General features: G+C 36.0%; 2 protein-coding genes across 3 annotated transcripts; one reads left to right on the forward strand and one right to left on the reverse strand.

The window, feature by feature from the left end:
* The first annotated feature begins 5,391 nt into the window (after positions 1 to 5,391).
* On the forward strand, positions 5,392 to 6,989 carry LOC120156907 (cytokinin riboside 5'-monophosphate phosphoribohydrolase LOG7-like). Its single transcript, XM_039168179.1, has 6 exons — positions 5,392 to 5,561; positions 5,857 to 5,954; positions 6,040 to 6,070; positions 6,156 to 6,326; positions 6,410 to 6,553; positions 6,647 to 6,989. The coding sequence occupies exons 1-6, from the start codon at positions 5,463 to 5,465 to the stop codon at positions 6,737 to 6,739; spliced, it is 636 nt and encodes a 211-aa protein (XP_039024110.1). The 5' UTR covers positions 5,392 to 5,462; the 3' UTR covers positions 6,740 to 6,989.
* Positions 6,990 to 14,398: 7,409 nt separating this feature from the next.
* LOC120156918 (putative HVA22-like protein g) lies at positions 14,399 to 17,055 on the reverse strand. Of its 2 annotated transcripts, none has more exons than XM_039168194.1 (7): positions 16,800 to 17,055; positions 15,902 to 15,947; positions 15,705 to 15,803; positions 15,543 to 15,599; positions 15,401 to 15,464; positions 15,091 to 15,300; positions 14,399 to 14,883 (listed from the first exon to the last, which is right to left on the reverse strand). In XM_039168194.1, exons 2-7 carry the CDS (start codon positions 15,931 to 15,933, stop codon positions 14,482 to 14,484), a joined length of 864 nt encoding a protein of 287 aa, XP_039024125.1. In that variant the 5' UTR covers positions 15,934 to 15,947; positions 16,800 to 17,055; the 3' UTR covers positions 14,399 to 14,481. The 2 variants fall into 2 exon arrangements, with proteins under 2 accessions (XP_039024125.1, XP_039024119.1); XM_039168188.1 differs by having other exon boundaries at positions 14,399 to 14,898.
* Between the last annotated feature and the right edge of the window lie 1,623 nt (positions 17,056 to 18,678).

The following is an 18,678-nucleotide window of genomic DNA, read 5'->3' on the forward strand; positions in this document are numbered from 1 at the left end:
CGCCGTCTGATGCGTGAACTTCGTCATGCAAGGAAAACCCGACGTAAAGCATCCACCTTATCGGGCCGTTAAAAAAATTAATACATAAATCAGTAAATAAACAGACATGATATTAAACAAAGACAAATATGTTTCAAACTACCATTGTATTCACCCAAGTCATTATTCTATCATAGTTCACAAAATACTCAGATAACATTCCAGAAGTAAGCACTTATATAAACATTTAAAAGGACAACATATATAAACATTCCAGAAGAAGAATAGTTTACTTTCGCAGCACGAAACTTAAAATTGCAACGCGAAAATGACTATCGCAACGCGAAAATGGCTATCGTAATGCGAAATGAAAATCGCAACGACAAAATCGCAATGCGAAATGAAAATCGCAACGACAAAATCGCAATGCGAAATGAAATCACAACGACAAAATCGCAACGCGAAACACAAATCGCATTCCGATTTTCATTTCGCGTTGCGATTTTCATTTCGCATTGCGATAGCCATTTCCGCGTTGCGATAGTCATTTTCGTGTTGCGAAAGTAAACTATTCTTCTTCTGCAAATTGAAACTTGAATGGATTGCATTACTTCAACCAAAAGACAAAAACAAAACCAAAAACAAATACTAACAAAAATAGTTTAGCAGTATTGGCAGCAACCGAATGAATTACGAGTATGAAAAATCTTAAACTTACCTCGTTGCGTAGAGTATGAACCTCATTCTGCAACGATGCTACCATCTCACGTAGAGCGGCTACCTCACCGCGTAATGTAGACACCTCAACACGCCATGCACCATCGTCTTTGCGTAAAGTAACGACCTCCTCACGCAAGGCATTGACCTCATCACGTAACTCCCCTAACTCATCCCGTTGAGGTGGAGGTGGAGAACAGGGAGATAAACGTCGTGGCATCTTTGCCGGTCGCCTATCTTGCGGTGATGGTGGAGAAGAGGCTCGATGATATGACAGAATAGGTGATGGTTGTCGTTGTGGAGGTGTATAGTCGGGTCGATCAGATGATGGCTCTGGGTGAGGTGATAGCTAGGGGCGAGGTGATGGCTCCCGAAGTGGAGGCTGCTCATCAACCGTTCCATCAAAAAAACGCTTACTAGCTTGCCACCAATCAGTGGCAAGCTCAGCTTCCGTGGGTGTCAGCCTCTGTAGAGGAGTGTTGGCCTCCTAACAATAAAAGCTCAAACAAAGTTAAACGTGTACTAGTAATAACTTGTTTATAAACATATGGTAGTATTTATGTTAACTTACATTATTTATTGTCGTATACCGTAGTAAATCTCTCATTGCAAGGTCCGTTTCCTCTTCCAGGAAATAGCCCTGGGAATATCATTTGAAGTTTTTATTGCATATGTCTTCATGGCGGGAAATGCCTCAAATATCCAAATCTACAAACAATATAATAACAAACATTAGTAATTGTTAAATAATTACTTATAATTTTGGAAACATTATATAAAAATTCTTACCTTAAAGGCCCAAATAAAGCCTGTCAAAGTGTATTTGGAACCATCGCCATGCAAACTTTTTGATCATCCAAGGCAGACGATAACTTATTCCATGTAGCTTTCCATAAATACGAGCCCCACGGAAACAGGTTCCACGCATTTAGGTCTTCTACCAATTTGATTAGATCATTTGGAATAGGTTGTCTGGCCTCTCTGCCTAAAAAGCCGGCATGCAAAAGAATTAGAAGGCATACTCGGACAACGTCGACGTCATCCATCCGAGTAAAACCATCTTTCTTATTCAACAATCTTGTCAGGTCTTCTACGTGTAGATTCGGCCTCTCCAGCTCAAGAAAAACCCGGGATAGCCATGATGGGCGGGTAATGTGTCTAGTGTACCGACCTACATCATCGTGTCCGAAGCGTAGACCGGTGATTAAGCAAAACTCCTCCCGCCCAAAACACGTATACGCCGGTGGAAAATCAAACCATATCTCTTCATCACGACGTTGTATAGTCTCTGGTAGATCGCTAGTCATGGTTTGAAGAAACAGGTGTGTCAACATCTCATCTCCACCGGGATGTTGTACTTTCAGCCATGGCCCGAAGCATGTATCCTCAAACATTTTTATTTGTGCAGGTGAAAGCTTCGACGCAATTGTTTGGCCAGGCTGACTTTATTTCTTAAGGTCAATTGAGCCGAATAAAGTTCTACAAAAACAATAAACATACTAAGTTAGATATACCAAAAACTACACTGTGAAGATATACCAAAAACAATAATAAACATAAAGAGTAGTAGTTTATTCTTCAAACTTAAATTTGCAACACTGTGAATTTCGTATTGTCTTTGTTTTTTGGTTGAAGTAATGCAATTCATTCAAGTTTCAATTTGCAGAAGAAGAATAGTTTGTGAAAATGAAAACCGTAACACGAAAATGACTATCGCAACGCGAATTTGACTATCGCAACGAGAGAATCACAACGCGAAACTAAAATCGCGTTGCGATTTGCATTTCGCGTTGCGATTCTCGGTTGATTTAATAAGCAATCTAAGTGAAATTGTTAATCTATTATTGAAATTACCAGTAAACTTATCATCAATTTCAATATGAAAAACCTAATAATAATGCAAAAATTTCAAAAAGAAAATAATTAAAAAAACTAACCCTCGTTGGTTGATTTGGTTGATTTTCCATTTCTGATTGTGAGGGTGGCTCTGAGAGAAGGAGATAGACGGATTTCGCCGGAGATGGGGAGGGATTTCGTCGGAGATGGGTGAGAGAGTGAGAGATGGAGATGGGACTGAGTTGTGATTTTAGGTTTTAGGTTATGAGTTGCGATTACGGGATATACTGTGGACGGTTCAGTGTTCCAATATATTAATATTCGTGTTTGGAATTTAAAAATAAAATACTTGGCCAGGATACTAATGGCGCTTTGAAAATCGCATTGCGATTATGTATTATCGCGTTGCGAAAGTCAGAATCGCGTTGCGAAAGTCAGTATCTCGTTGCGATTTGTATTATCGCATTGCGATAGTAAGTATCGCATTGCGATTTTCCCAATTCGCGTTGCGATTTACTTATTCGCATTGCGAATTGGGAAAATCGCAACGATACTGTAGACCATCGCAACGATACTGTAGACTATCGCAACGCGATTTTCAACTATCGCAACGCGAAATGCAACGCGAATTTGCGATAACGGAGACCGCGTTGCGAATTAACGATCGCATTGCAATTTTGTTGGTTATTTTGGTAAATCTAGAAAAAGTTGATTAAAATCGTATATTATATGGAATTTTTGGTCACTGAGGTTATTTTCTCTTTTTTAAATGTAAAAGATTGATCCCAAGTCATAAAGTTAAGAGTGAGGGATCTTGGATAAATATATTGTATCAATTAAGTTTAATAAATATGTTTTAATCTTTTAAAATAACAGCGACATTAATCTATTAATTTTTTTTGTATGACAAATAGTAGTACGTGTGCATACGCACGTAGAACCTTCCTCAATATAGCTCTCGGGCGTTTTGATCATATAAATCACCAAGTGGGACAGACTAGAATTCATGGTATCTCGTGTCCACCATTCGACTTGGTCTTAAATAATGACTCACTCCCTTCAAAATATCAAACCAAGTGGGACAGACTAAATTCCCGCATCTCTCGTAGTTGCAGCTGGCAGCCTGTTTTCATTATGGCGGTAAATGAGACGAGACAGATCGCGAGTTAGTTAAGATCGATTGATCTAGGCTCGATAAATACTCGAATCAAATAAATTCAACTCGAGCTCGACTCGAGTTCTTAACGATCCGAAACGATCTACTAGATAAACTCGAGCTTGTGGGATATTTAGGGATATATCTATTGTTATTTAAAAATTTTAAATTCTCATAACTTATTTTTATATAATTTTTCATTAAAAATACGTTTTAGTCTCCTTTTAATTTTATAACTTCTCTCCTTCAAATTTTATAAATCCACAAATTTATATGAAAGATGATCTTATTATATTCCTCTCTAAAAAATTATTGATACAGTCATTGTGCCATCTTACTACATACGAGTACATACAAATACACACATATATATATTGATATTTGAATTTAAATTCTAAATTTAATTTAGTATATGATTTTTTAATTCAACTACATACAGAAGTTTGATTTTAAAAAACAAGCAACAATACCGTCTATATATATGATTAATTTGTTTAATAGTCTAAAGTGATTATAAGATAATATCCATTTAAAATTTTTGTTAGTTATCGACAACGCACACATATCTATAGAATTAACCACTTAAATCTAAAATTTCTAATAAGAATATCACTCCCATTAACCACTAATTCATTTAATAAATTCATAAATCATTTAAAGTTTGTATGGTAAAGTCAGGATATTTAAATTACAATGTTAATTTAAAAAGTATATATATATATATTGCGAAAAACTAGATGTCAGTCACATGACTCCACCTGTGGAAGTTTAAAAAGATGATCCACATAATTAACAAGAGTTGGATTTGAGTAATCAAGGACCCAAGACTTTAGTCTCCATCAACTGTAGGAAAGTTTCATTAGCATAAAGCTTTAATTTTCTAAGTAAAAACAATTTATTAATTTAATTATTTTTTATCGTCTAAATTTTACTTTAATTGATATTATTGTAATTACAATATCTTACTATGGATTCAATATTGTTTAACTGCATACCAACATTTAATTTAAAGACCGGAAGGATTATGGGAAAAAGGTCGGACCTTGATTTTTAAAATCCAACTTAATTCATATTTTAAACGAGCTAATTACTTTTTCACAACCTTACGTTTTCAATTAATATCTTTAGTTTAATCATCTTAAATATTTTTTAAATTAATAATTGTTATCCGATATATAGATCGACTAATCAAGATCGGATATTACTGACAGAAAAATGAACCTCCAATTCAGTTTACTCTCTTCGTCAGAGTTCAAACTCTTAACCTTACTTAAAAACTCGTACCAACTTTAGCGGATATAGGATGCAGTCATATAAAAAGATAGATTCTATAAGGGGGGAACAAAAAGGATATGGAGATTTAACTTTAGCGTTTAATGGTAGTTGAAGTAAGATCATCCTAGATACGTGTGTAAATCTCAGAGAATGTTTCGTGAATTGAGGCGTAGTTGAATCCACAAAACAAGGAGAAAGAAAGAGGGATTAAATTGGAAGAAAAAAAAGAAGAAGAGTATATTCCTCAAACTCAGCCTACTACACTGACGACGATGAAGTTGAGAGAGACGTACGTGATGTGTTGTTGTAGTGGCGTTTCTGATTTTATATAAAAAGCACAACAATCCCGCCATTTTTTCCCATCATCTCTCTCCTTCCTCCACAACTTTTGAGCCTCTGTTTTTTTTTCAAGAGATTTCTGAGTGTTTGGAGCAAAAACCAAACGTTTCAAGCCTTCCCTACTATAGAAAATCACCACCACCAGCAACACCAACGTTAAATGAATTCAAGATTCAAACGTGTTTGTGTGTTTTGCGGTAGCAGTCCCGGCAAGAATCCTAGCTACCAGCTTGCTGCTATTCAGCTCGGCAAACAACTGGTATTTATATATGAACCTTTTTCTAAAAACTTGTCCTTTAATCTTCTTTGCCTGTTAAATACTGGGTTATTTGGTTTTCACATCGACACCCAAACCGACGATGAGAGGAATTCAGCCTTCTTCATCCTTGAGTTGCTCAAAGTAAAGCTGTTTTCGCTGTTCAAAGTCATCCATTGATTTGAGTTTTACTGATATTTAACTCTTTTTGTGATAAAGTAGTAGTGGGGAGCGGAGAATATATAATTTAAATTAGACACGTAAAGTTTTAATAAAATGGATAAAGTAAAACGTGCAGGTTGAAAGGAACATTGACTTGGTTTATGGAGGAGGAAGCATTGGCTTGATGGGCCTCGTCTCTCAAGCTGTCTTTGATGGCGGCCGCCACGTGTTGGGGTAAATCCCATTTTTCTTAATTATTACTGCTATTTTTACAGTTCCAAAGACTCTTATCTAATTTTCTGAAACCCCTTTCTTCCAGGGTAATTCCCAAGACTCTGATGCCAAGAGAGGTAAAAATCTGAGTTTCGGGTTTCCATTTGATTACATAAAAATAATGGGTATGTCTCCTCATTAAATTTGGGGTTTTGATATCAGATTACAGGGGAGACAGTGGGAGAAGTAAGAGCAGTATCGGGCATGCACCAACGTAAAGCTGAGATGGCTCGTCAAGCTGATGCCTTTATTGCCTTACCAGGTGGGTATGGAACCTTGGAAGAACTCCTGGAAGTCATCACTTGGGCTCAGCTTGGAATCCATGAAAAACCTGTAAGAATTTCCCCCCAGATTTTCACAAGCAAAAAAAAAAATGCATAATTGAATACCCAAATTGAGTGCTTTTGGCATAACAGGTGGGATTATTGAACGTGGATGGGTATTACAACGCACTCTTATCATTCATTGACAAAGCTGTTGATGAAGGTTTCATAGCAGCAGCTGCCCGGAACATAATTGTCTCTGCCCAAACCGCCCAAGATCTCATGTGCAAGCTCGAGGTACGTTTTTAACCCCAAACTCAGTATTGCTGATCAATATTTCAAATAATCTGAACCGTCCATTTCCGTTCTTGGGTTGAATTTTGAGCACAGGAATATGAACCTAAACATTCTGGGGTAGCCAAGTTAAGCTGGGAAATGGAACAACAACTGGGTTTCACAGCAAAATCAGAGATTGCTCGTTGATCCCAAACCAGCTTTCGTTTTACATTCAATCACAGTTTTATGACCGTAGATTCTTACAACCCCCAACAGGCAAAACAACAACAACAACAACCTTGTAGACTCAAAAGATCCGAAGACAAGTTCCAGTTTTCAATTTGTGAATTCCTTTTTGTTTGTTTGTTGTAATGGTTTAAGTAGAATTCTTACAAGGACAGAACAGTGTCGGTGATTATATTAGCTTTGCTAAATTATGTATACTTGTTTTATTGTTCTTCGTTTCTGGAAATTGTAGGTTTTTGTTGTTCTAAATTGCTTTCAAGTTTCAACAAAAAGTTGTTGATAAGGTTGCAGAACAATGAATCAGGGGAAGACCTCAACTTTCAGTTTATAAAATTTGGATCATTATGTACGACGGGTCAAATGGATTGGCTAAGAAAGGCGTGCAAAAGCACAGACGTTAGTCTAATAATTGTTGATGATGGAGAGTTTTCAAAGAACAGGACCACGTTTGGGGGTGGGGTGATTCTGAGTGGGCACTGCAGCAGATTAAATAAAAAAGGTAAACGACACCTGTTATTGACTGTACTACAATGCGCAACGTGTGTCAAAAAAACACAGAGAAAGCAACGGTGGAGAGGGGTGGACCGACCTCCTTACCCACCCCCAACAAAGCAATTAGCCTTTGATGCCTGTCGTCGGTAATAGATGATCCCGCTTTGCGTTTGTAAGTGGCAATTGGCTTTTTACGACTTGGACTGACCTTTTGACCCAAAAGGAGGAAGGGAACCCCAAATCCCCCTTTCCACTGATGTTTTTGTAGAAGCACTATCTTGGCTGTGTTGGCCATGGATCCATAGTAGTTCCAAGGAGACTAGCGAGTTTAAGGGTCACAGAGGTATATTTCTTTTTCAACTATACATGAATATTGATTTTTAATATTGGTGTCATATTTTTAGAATAATATCGATTATTTGTAGACTGACAGCGTGAAAATATGATGGTCTATATATATTTAATTGACAAATCATATGATTTACGCTATTAAAATCTGTAATAATGATTTTTCGTACGTATAAATACATACAAACCAAATATGTAATAATGATTACAATGTGGCTATATTTTAAGAGAAGGATTTAAGTGCAGAAGATGTGGCGAGCAAAGTGGAGGAGGCCAACAATGAGAGCACTGTTATACGTGGTTGGCATCGAGTTGTTCCGGGAATCTATGAGTGTTTCATTTAATTTAGGAAAGGCCCTCCCACAAAAGCACCAACACCTACATTAGGATTGGGTTTCGGTGAAGTTAGCCACTAGAAGCCATCGCCGTCGCTGTAACAGGTGGTTGCATCGATCGGAATCGAAGCTCCTCTATGATGCACATATTGTGGGTATTTATCGCCCTACCCCACAAGAAAGTTCATCTTCAAGGGGTCACAGCATTGCCCAATCAGATTCCTTCACCAAACTTCAACAGTAGCAGATTGCTAATAGAACCATGGATAAACTACTTGTTCCCAGTACTAAACCTCAAATCTGAGTCTATTAGTTAAAGTGCTCCTTAAAGGAAGCAAATTTCAATAAAAAGCAACAAGCTTAAATATAAACAATATATATGCGCACACACACACGTACATGCATAAGAGAAAGACGGTGAAGAAAGGATACATTTTTTAATGTCAAAGAATTGCATTGCCAACTTGAGAGCATCAGAATACTTGTTGTCGATAGGACCTGGAACGGGAAGGGGCTTATTATCCTTTTCGTTATCCATTCTCTTCTTCACTGTATAAACAATAGCTCCCGGTCCACAACCAGAGCCAATATTACTAGCACCAGAAACCACCCCATTTTTTCCCTTTTTTCTGAAGAAGTATTTTCATTTCATATGCCAATAGCATCAAGAAGAACAAAGTTCTTAATACAAACCGGTTCATCAAAGTAGAACCAAAAGGGGAAGAAAGCGAAAGAGCGCATTTAGCAAGGGCGTGAGCCACTCTATTAGCGGTTCGTCTAACATAGAACACCTTACAATTCAAATGTTGATTTAAACGCTCACGAGCCTCCTTCAACTTCAATCTGATAACCGAAATATCTTCTTGGCTATTCGTTAAACGATCCACTATTGAGATTGCATCGCCTTCAATGATATTCTCGTTCCAGCCATTCTCAATAGCAAAATTAATGCCATGAGTAAAAGCTTCAGCTTTCGTCGACTCCAAAGTGTGGCAATCTTCAAGTTTTCTAGCAAAAACCCCAACAACCATTCTGAATTGGTGTAACACTCTATACCAGTATGACACACAGTCAACCAATTTAGGGCGCTACACAGAACCACCGAAGTGGCTGACCGACTTTTTCTTACTTTATTTAAATATAAAACAATTGTAAAATAAACTGAAGAATAAATAAAGCCTTTATACTAAGGAGCTCCAAATTAAAATATTTACTCTTTACAAAAATAATACAGACCGCTCTACTGAAACTACAACTCAACTGGACAATAAAGTTTACAAATATACATGCCCTCTCAAAAATGCTGAGACGTACTCAAAATCTGCACTGGTCTGAAATGAGTTTTAGTCTATCAACTGCTCCACGCCTGCTGGATCCACTGACCTGCCCATGGAAACAATCTGAATGCTGAGTTAACTAGCTCAACGACACACTAATAGCTAAAATATACTAACTGCATATCACTAAAAGACTAGCTATCAAGTATACTAATATGATCTGCTTAGTGAATATTCTTGCTATATTCATTCTCTACGCTACTGTAGACATTATGATGCGACTGAGGAATTACTGCATCTCGGAGCTCATACACCCCACTAGTCTACTGGGAAATGGCCCCCGAAATTCTACATATGACATTATATCTCTGCCTAACCCACCCCTTGCAAGTGTCAGGCCTCGACCTTAATTAGTCTGTTTGAAGGGCTTTGCACCCTACCTAAGGATATATTCGGACTGCATCTATACTTTTGACCCCCTGAACTAAAGGAACTCGGGTGTTCGAATCGTTTCCCGGACATCAAAAAAGGCTAGTCTTATTTGTCCCTAATTATTTGGTTTCTACGTTTGATTAACTATTAATATTGTTCCACTTGTAGTCTTATTTGATGATATATTAAAGTGTTGGGTACCTCAAGTCTAATTTCCTTAAAAACTAACTTTTTTTTTGTCTAAAACAAACTAAAAGTTTCGATACTAGCCTAAGAGAATCGATACTCCTGCAAAAGTTTCGATACTTTATATAAGTACCGATACTTTTAAACATTTTGTTCTGCCTAGTTGCGAAACTATGACCTAAAGTTTCGATACTCTTGAAAGAGTTTTAATACTCTTGCCCAGAAAACACGATTTTACCCAGAAACGAAGAACAAATATCGATATTAACCCTATAATATTGATACTCTACCTACAGAAGTCATAAAACATGCACAAGAAACTCTATTTTTCAATTCCAAACACCCTAGTGAGGTCCCCAGACATTCTTAAAGTCTTATGTGATATTAAGGGAGCATAACTAAGGCTTAGAAACATGTTGAAAACATTAAACATAAAATCTACCATGGAAGGCTAATAAACATGCTCATACTCAACTTTCAAGCTAAACTCCTTTCTAATGACTCCTTGGTTGCTAAAACCTCTCCCAATTCTACTAGTAATCACTTTTCATTTGTTTCTAGCTTTGATACTATCTTCTCTTTCTTTAGCTAATCATAGACAAATCTAAGAGTTACTAACTAGTTTTTGACTTGGAAACTATAATAAAAACATTTTATACAACTCAAATCCTCTCAATTATCTTATATTCTCGAATTCTATAAACCTCCCCATAAACCCATTTTCTAAAAACTTAACCAAAACCTAAGATTAAGAGCTTGAAATGAAGCTTGAGAGAAGGAGAATAAAACTCTTACCTTGGTGGATTCAAACTAAACTTGAAATTCCTTAAAGCTTGATCTTGGCTAACAAGAAGAAATGAAGAAAAAGAGTCCAGAGAAAAAGAAAATGGGAAGATAATGTTTGGGGAATGCCTCACGTCAAAAATAAGGGAGATAAAGGGTTTTTAACCTTTAAAATAAATTATGAGTAAATTACATTTTTAGTCATTATCCCTTTAACTCACTTTTAAAAACATCATTATCCTTTAACTATTGGGCCAACCTAAGTTCAATGCCCTTTTTGAACTGGTCCAACTATCTTAAAAGATCTAACTAGCTTGACTTACAGGTTTCGAGTTGACTCAAACTATTGATCCAAGTTTCGAGGCTTTACAACTGGTCCCTTGCTACAACCCCAATAGCAGTCTCTCCAGATTCGGGGAGCCACGCACCATCCACATTGATTTTTAGGCCTCTTTCAGCTGATTTACTCCAAGAATCAGCATTCTTGCTAATTTGTATATTGTTTCCATCTGAAGGGGTTGTGTTTGCCCATTTAAAGGAGGCTCCGAGAATCCAAGCGGCTTGAATAACTTCCCACGCCTCTTGCATCTCTTGATCGTGAAGCCACAAATTGCGGCAGTTCCAGACATTCCAAAGTAAATTGAGCACAGAAACCACCCCAATAATCCTCCGGACTTTGATTCTTTCCCCATTATTTTTGTCACTTCAAAATCCGATACTGGAGATCGAGTCATAAATTTGTTTCATTGGTAACTTCTTGGAGGACATGAACACTGACACTGGAGTTAACTAGCTCAACGACACACTAATAGCTAAAATATACTAACTGCATATCACTAAAAGACTAGCTATCAAGTATACTAATATGATCTGCTTAGTGAATATCCTTGCGATATTCATTCTCTATGCTACTGTAGACATTATGATGCGACTGAGGAATTACTGCATCTCGGAGCTCATACACCCCACTAGTCTACTGGGAAATGGCCCCCGAAATTCTACATATGACATTATATCCCTGCCTAACCCACCCCTTGCAAGTGTCAGACCTCGACCTTAATTAGTCTGTTTGAAGGGCTTTGCACCCTACCTAAGGATATATTCGGACTGCATCTATACCCTGAACTAAAAGAACTCGGGTGTTCGAATCGTTTCCCGAGCATCAAAAAAGGCTAGTCTTATTTGTCCCTAATTATTTGGTTTCTACGTTTGATTAACTATTAATATTGTTCCACTTGTAGTCTTATTTGATGATATATTAAAGTGTTGGGTACCTCAAGTCTAATTTCCTTAAAAACTAACTTTTTTTGTCCAAAACAAACTAAAAGTTTCGATACTAGCCCAAGAGAATCGATACTCCTGCAAAAGTTTTGATACTTTATATAAGTACCGATACTTTTAAACATTTTGTTCTGCCTAGTTGCGAAACTATGACCTAAAGTTTCGATACTCTTGAAAGAGTTTTAATACTCTTGCCCAGAAAACACGATTTTACCCAGAAACGAAGAACAAGTATCGATATTAACCCTATAATATTGATACTCTACCTACAGAAGTCATAAAACATGCACAAGAAACTCTATTTTTCAATTCCAAACACCCTAGTGAGGTCCCCAAACATTCTTAAAGTCTTATGTGATATTAAGGGAGCATAACTAAGGCTTAGAAACATGTTGAAAACATTAAACATAAAATCTACCATGGAAGGCTAATAAACATGCTCATACTCAACTTTCAAGCTAAACTCCTTTCTAATGATCCTACAACTGGTATGGAAAAACTAATAGTGTGTTATCTGGCCTCCTTGGTTGCTAAAACCTCTCCCAATTCTACTAGTAATCACCTTTCATTTGTTTCTAGCTTTGATACTATCTTCTCTTTCTTTAGCTAATCATAGACAAATCTAAGAATTACTAACTAGTTTTTGACTTGGAAACTATAATAAAAACATTTTATACAACTCAAATCCTCTCAACTATCTTATATTCTCGAATTCTATAAACCTCCCCATAAACCCATTTTCTAAAAACTTAACCAAACCTAAGATTAAGAGCTTGAAATGAAGCTTGAGAGAAGGAGAATAAAACTCTTACCTTGGTGGATTCAAACTAAACTTGAAATTCCTTAAAGCTTGATCTTGGCTAACAAGAAGAAATGAAGAAAAAGAGTCCAGAGAAAAAGAAAATGGGAAGATAATGTTTGGGGAATGCCTCACGACAAAAATAAGGGAGATAAGGGGTTTTTAACTTTTAAAATAAATTATGAGTAAATTACATTTTTAGTCATTATCCCTTTAACTCACTTTTAAAAACACCACTATCCTTTAACTATTGGGCCAACCTAAGTCCAATGCCCTTTTTGAATTGGTCCAACTATCTTAAAAGGTCTAACTAGCTTGACTTACAGGTTTCGAGTTGACTCAAACCATTGATCCGAGTTTCGAGGCTTTACAATTGATCCCTTGCTACAACCCCAATAGCAGTCTCTCCAGATTCGGGGAGCCACGCACCACCCACATTGATTTTTAGGCCTCTTTCAGCTGATTTACTCCAAGAATCAGCATTCTTGCTAATTTGTATATTGTTTCCATCTGAAGGGGTTGTGTTCGCCCATTTAAAGGAGGCTCCGAGAATCCAAGCGGCTTGAATTACTTCCCACGCCTCTTGCATCTCTTGATCGTGAAGCCACAAATTGCGGCGGTTCCAGACATTCCAAAGTAAATTGAGCACAGAAACCACCCCAATAATCCTCCGGACTTTGATTCTTTCCCCATTATTTTTGTCACTTCAAAATCCGATACTGGAGATCGAGTCATAAATTTGTTTCATTGGTAACTTCTTGGAGGACATGAACACTGACACTGGAGTTTCAAGCACGATACGATTATATAATATAATATAGGTCAAATTCGGGTTTGTTCCCTCTAAGATATTATAATCTGTGATCTAGTCATACGTACATTTTCTTTATGAGGGGTGACAGTTGCTCGTTGTTAAAATCCGATATCATATGTCGATTAAAAAAGTTGATAATATGATAAGATATTTCCCATTACACTATTGACTAGTTGATTGGTTATATGCTTAAATTTAAAGTTATTTTTTTTATTTTGATAATATCTTATCTTATTATTTGACATAAAAATATTAGAATGCACTCGCGCGCACACACATTATTAGTATGCTTGATTATATTTTTAAAAAAACATTGCATTCAAACAATTTATTTTAAAAAATATATATATATAACAATTAAATGTTTAAATATATTTAAAATAAAAATAAACAATTATTTTAACTAGAATAATTAACTATATTAATGGTTTGGGGTAATCGATAAACAAGTCGATGATCAAATTTCACAGTTTTTTTAACTAGATGATAAAATTTCACGAGAATAACAAAAAGAGGACCGAATTAAGTTAAGCTAAAGTATAGTGACTAAATATTAAAATTTTAAAATAATAAGAGGACAACAGTCAGAATATGACCTAAAAGTAAATGTTAAGATTTTCTGTCAAGTGTTATATTCTAGACATTTCGGCGGATATGTCCAAAGATTTTGGTCGGGAGAGATTCCCGCTAAAAGGAACCAAAAAAACCATTTTCTGTGTACAAAGTTGAATTAAGGCTCGATACTTGGAGTACTAATTTTCAGCCGTTGATTTCTTTAGCACCAATGTGAGATTATAAAAACGAGTATAATAGAGTAACAATTCAACCACTGAAATCGTAACTAGAACACAAGAAATTTACATCAATCTTAATACCATTTATTCAATACCATTCTATGCCTACTGATTTAAATACTAATTCCGTAACATTAAAGAACATGGACCAATACCATTATTTCATTGGCCTGAAGATCGTGATTTCCTTAATCTACCGCGTGTGAGTCGAATGCTTTCTTCCATGAGAGTTTCTTTTGGGGGAGGGTCCGTGGATTCATTCACCGGATAAGGTGGCAGCAATTCAGTTTCCGTTGCTTCTGCTTCAGTTTCCGCAGGCTGGCTGGTTGTTTCGGATGCAGTATCTGCTTTCTGACTATTTAAGGATGCTGAACGTGTAGGTGGTTTAGCCAACTGTGAAGGAACTTTTGAAGGTCCCACATCTTCAGCTACTTCCTTTTGGTGTTGGCTTGAAGATGTGCTCAATGCCGGTGATGATGGTTGTTTAGCCCCGGATTGTGCTGATTGTGCATTACTAGATGTTTGACGGTTCGGCCCACCAGAGGGTTGGGAAGCCCTAGCACCCTGTGCCCGAGAATTCCGAAGTTACACAGGAAAGAAATAATCAGTACAAAAATAAAGTTCGGTAAAGATTAATCAATTTTCAACTAATATACATCAATTACATCCATACTTGCAGTTTAATGCATGATGATGAGAGGCCATTTGCACAAAACAAACAATTTCTGGTCTCATATAACCAAATAAGATTGGTTTTAATTAGATAAATACCTGAGCATTGTGAGGTCTCGGGGTTGACTGTGAAGCAACATATTGCAGGATCTCAAAAATTCTAGTCTGGCCGTAGCTTGCAGCTCTTTGCCAGTAAAGAACTGCCATATCTCCAGCTCTAGTCCTTAGTTCCAACAAGTTACGGTCGATTTCATTTTCGTGTTTAGCAACATATGGTCTAAAGAAAGAGTCATACACATAGGTGGTTCCCTGACATAAATGAAAACAGAGGGCCAATTAAAAACAAGAATCAACACTTAGATGGCGGAGTAAATGTTATTAATATTTCTTTAAAAGATAGTGCACCTACCCTAGTTTTAGGGAACCACAGATATATATAGAATGCCAACTTAGCTTCACTGTACATTGGAACCCTTCAAAAAGCAAAGAAGGAACACAGTGAGAAAACAAAAAACATACATGAGACATCCTTGTCATTTTTTATACCTTACCATGAAATGAAAGTGTCACCAATTCGCTCACAAACGGTTAAAGCAGCTACCAATATCCTGAAACCAGAAAAAAAAAATGGGAAGAGAGGATAAAAGAAAAGTTACAACATAAATAACATTTGCACCATCTTCACAAAAAAAAAATAGCACGGTAAGACCAACCAGTACTGGCACCAAAACCTAAGTTGATCAATATCGGGCTTGTTCATTTCCACAGTTTTATAGCATTCATATGCTGGATAAGCATAGCCAAAAGCCATCCTGCCAAAGTATTTAACGGTGAAAAAGGATACAATTCAACTAAAAGAATAAATTAAAACTAAAATGCGAAAGAGAATCAATTGTAAGATAGCACATACACGAGTCCTCTGGTAAGAAGGGATCCAATCATTTTGTTTACTTTCTGATGAAAGAAAACACTTCCTGAAGTTAAAAAAAAAAATCAGCATTATAAATCCCAGAAAACATGAACAGTCTATGGAATGCAGTCAAGTAAGCAAGTATTGCACAAGTCTCTACCACTATAAGCCCTTGCAAAACACAAAACTAATAAAATGATAACTGAGAATTGCTAATGGATTCCCAAAAAGGAGGGATTATTCCAGTTCTCACAACCCAAATATGCAATAAATCCTAGCCAAACAAGGCCTGATCAAAGTTAAAACTTAAAAATGTCTTGCCCCCCATAAATCAAAGGGGTAAAAAATAAACAAAAGATCTAAAACTTCAGTCCACAAGCTAATGGTCGAGATCCTCTTAATTGCTTAAGGAAATACTCTTAAAAACTTAGTTGAGCAAGAATTTTCAGATACTAGAAATGAAAACGACATAAAAGCCGCTAGAAATGTCCATTGCCCTCAGTTTTCTGAGGAACCAAAGAGACGTAAGACTAACGTAATTTAAAAAGTTCGAAAACCACAATGATTCAACCATTCAACTCCACTAAATCTAGGTTCAGCACGGAACAATCAAGTGTTAAAAATTTATCCAATGGATCGCGCGGAGAAGCATTGCAAGCGAACAAATCGTAGGAGCGAAATGCTACAATGTCGACTTCAGTAAATAAATTAAACAAAAATGTCGAAATTCGTATCCAGGGGAAACTAGAAAATGATAATAAAAACGGGGGTGTAAAGAACCGAAAAAAATCCCAATGAATTATAGATATCAAAATGTAACAAAAGATGAGATGTTGATCTCGGTAGTAAAGAATCAATCACCCAGATATAGAGGGAAAATAACATTGCGATTGGTACCTTTTAAAAAGATTTTTCAATAGGGAACGAAGCTAAACAAATGCACAACTCTACTAAAATCTGCAAATGGGAGTCGATCGAAAGCACTGAAATAGAGCAAAGGATTCCAAGAAATAACAAAAGCGGTTTTGAGCAGATCTCCGGCGAATAGTAAAATGACCGCCGCAAGAATCCGACGAGTAACCGTTAAGAAGTCGGCGGAAGCGAATAGAGAGAGAAAAGACTTTGAGGGAAAAAAATAAAAAAATTGAAAGAGGAATACCTAATTGCACATCTCGGGTTGCAGTCGGTTTTTTTTTCAAATTTTATCCCACCGGACTTGACAGGAATTTATATTTGATTTACAAAATAATTTCATTTAAAATTTATGCGGATCTTAAAATGTATTAATGATCTACACTTTCCAGAACCTTGCGTTAATCGAATTCATAACGTTAGGATTTACGTTCGATCGAGTTGAGTTAAAAAATTTTAAATTATTTAAATTGACGAATTATATTTTATAATTTAAAATTGATTTGAAAATTTTTAAGTTAATTTGAATTGAATTTTTGAGTTTCTGTTTAAATTTAATTGTAAATATATATAATATTATGATATTATTTGATTCTAATTCAAATAGTTTTTTATAGTTATATACAATACATATACATTTCTTCATTTTTTTGATAGGTGATATAGATATATCATATAGAGTTGAGGGATTCGACTCAAACTTAAATATTAACCCACTAATTACTAAAAAATTCAAGTTATTATTCGAGTTGTAGTTTACAACTTAATTTGAACTTGCAATTTTTTTGAGTCGAGTCGAGTTTATGAAATTGCAACTTGAAGATAGTTCAAGTCAAATTTTCTCGAGTCAAATCGAGTAAAAAATATTCGAATTGAGTAGAATTTTGTACCTAGTTAATCTCCCCACCTTTTTATTATAGTGCAAGAGACAAAAAAAAACTCCTAGATTTTGATATTTTATAATTTCTTTAGGAGATCAAATCTAAGATAATTATAGACTAAACGTTTGAATATAAAATTTTCAAATTAAAATACACACTCACCATCGTTTATATAATTTGAGATGTTTAAGATTAAAACTTCAATATTTATAATATTAAATTCCGACGTCTTCATAAAATAAAACTACTAATAAAAGATTTTCATGATTGTTCTAATAAACGAGTTACTTTTATGTTAAAATGTATGGATATGTGTAGGCAATCTTTACTACTGAATCAAGCATGGAATTTAGAATATGATTACGAGTACAGCTTTTAAAAGATGAAAAGCAATGATACGAACTAATGCTTTGGACGAAAAGGACATGGATATATCCATTGCTCTCAGAGTCTGGCTTGTTTTGAGTAAATTAGAAGGAAACCAAAAATGGGGGGCCAAAGAGTAAAAAAGGAACAATTCAACAACCGAAAAAGAACAAGGCCCCAAGGGTTGTACATTGGCCAAAAGTTAAGAAGAACATGTTGGGAAAAGGGAAGGCATGAGAGGGAAGAGTTCTCCCGCAGCCTTGGATTCCACGTTTCTCAACTGCTGCATTAACTTGATCAATGCATGTCCTGAACCTAACCCCAAACACGCCCTACATCTTAATAGTTGATCATTTGTTGCTAAGACCGTATTAGAAGATAACGACAAAGTATAATGATCGTAATCATAAAATAAATATCAATATTTTATGGAAAAAATCACATACATTTCTTCCGCCTTTGTGCTATGATACAAAGGACTAAAGAAGGTTGTGCTGTGCTTAGGACTGCCTTTTTCTTTCTCTCAGCAGTACTCTTAGACAACGAATGGTTTTGGGCTAATCTCGAGGTTGATGGATTATTAGTATGTGTAGATTAAAGGTTGATTCATGTTTGTTA

The sequence above is a fragment of the Hibiscus syriacus genome, unplaced genomic scaffold, assembly GCF_006381635.1.
Source record: "Hibiscus syriacus cultivar Baekdansim isolate YM2019G1 unplaced genomic scaffold, ASM638163v2 tig00002840_pilon, whole genome shotgun sequence".
Classification (NCBI taxonomy): Eukaryota; Viridiplantae; Streptophyta; class Magnoliopsida; order Malvales; family Malvaceae; genus Hibiscus; species Hibiscus syriacus.

Bases quoted from the DNA above. Each gene is read 5' to 3' on its own strand.
- LOC120156907 (XM_039168179.1), top strand. From the start codon at position 5,463: ATGAATTCAAGATTCAAACGTGTTTGTGTGTTTTGCGGTAGCAGTCCC. The intron at 6,071-6,155 runs GTAAAAATCTGA...TTTTGATATCAG, and splicing joins AGACTCTGATGCCAAGAGAG to ATTACAGGGGAGACAGTGGG. The intron at 6,327-6,409 runs GTAAGAATTTCC...TTGGCATAACAG, and splicing joins TTGGAATCCATGAAAAACCT to GTGGGATTATTGAACGTGGA.
- LOC120156918 (XM_039168188.1), bottom strand. From the start codon at position 15,933: ATGATTGGATCCCTTCTTACCAGAGGACTCGT. The intron at 15,804-15,901 runs GTATGTGCTATC...ATACTTTGGCAG, and splicing joins CTTCTTACCAGAGGACTCGT to GATGGCTTTTGGCTATGCTT. The intron at 15,600-15,704 runs GTTGGTCTTACC...TTCTGGTTTCAG, and splicing joins AGGTTTTGGTGCCAGTACTG to GATATTGGTAGCTGCTTTAA.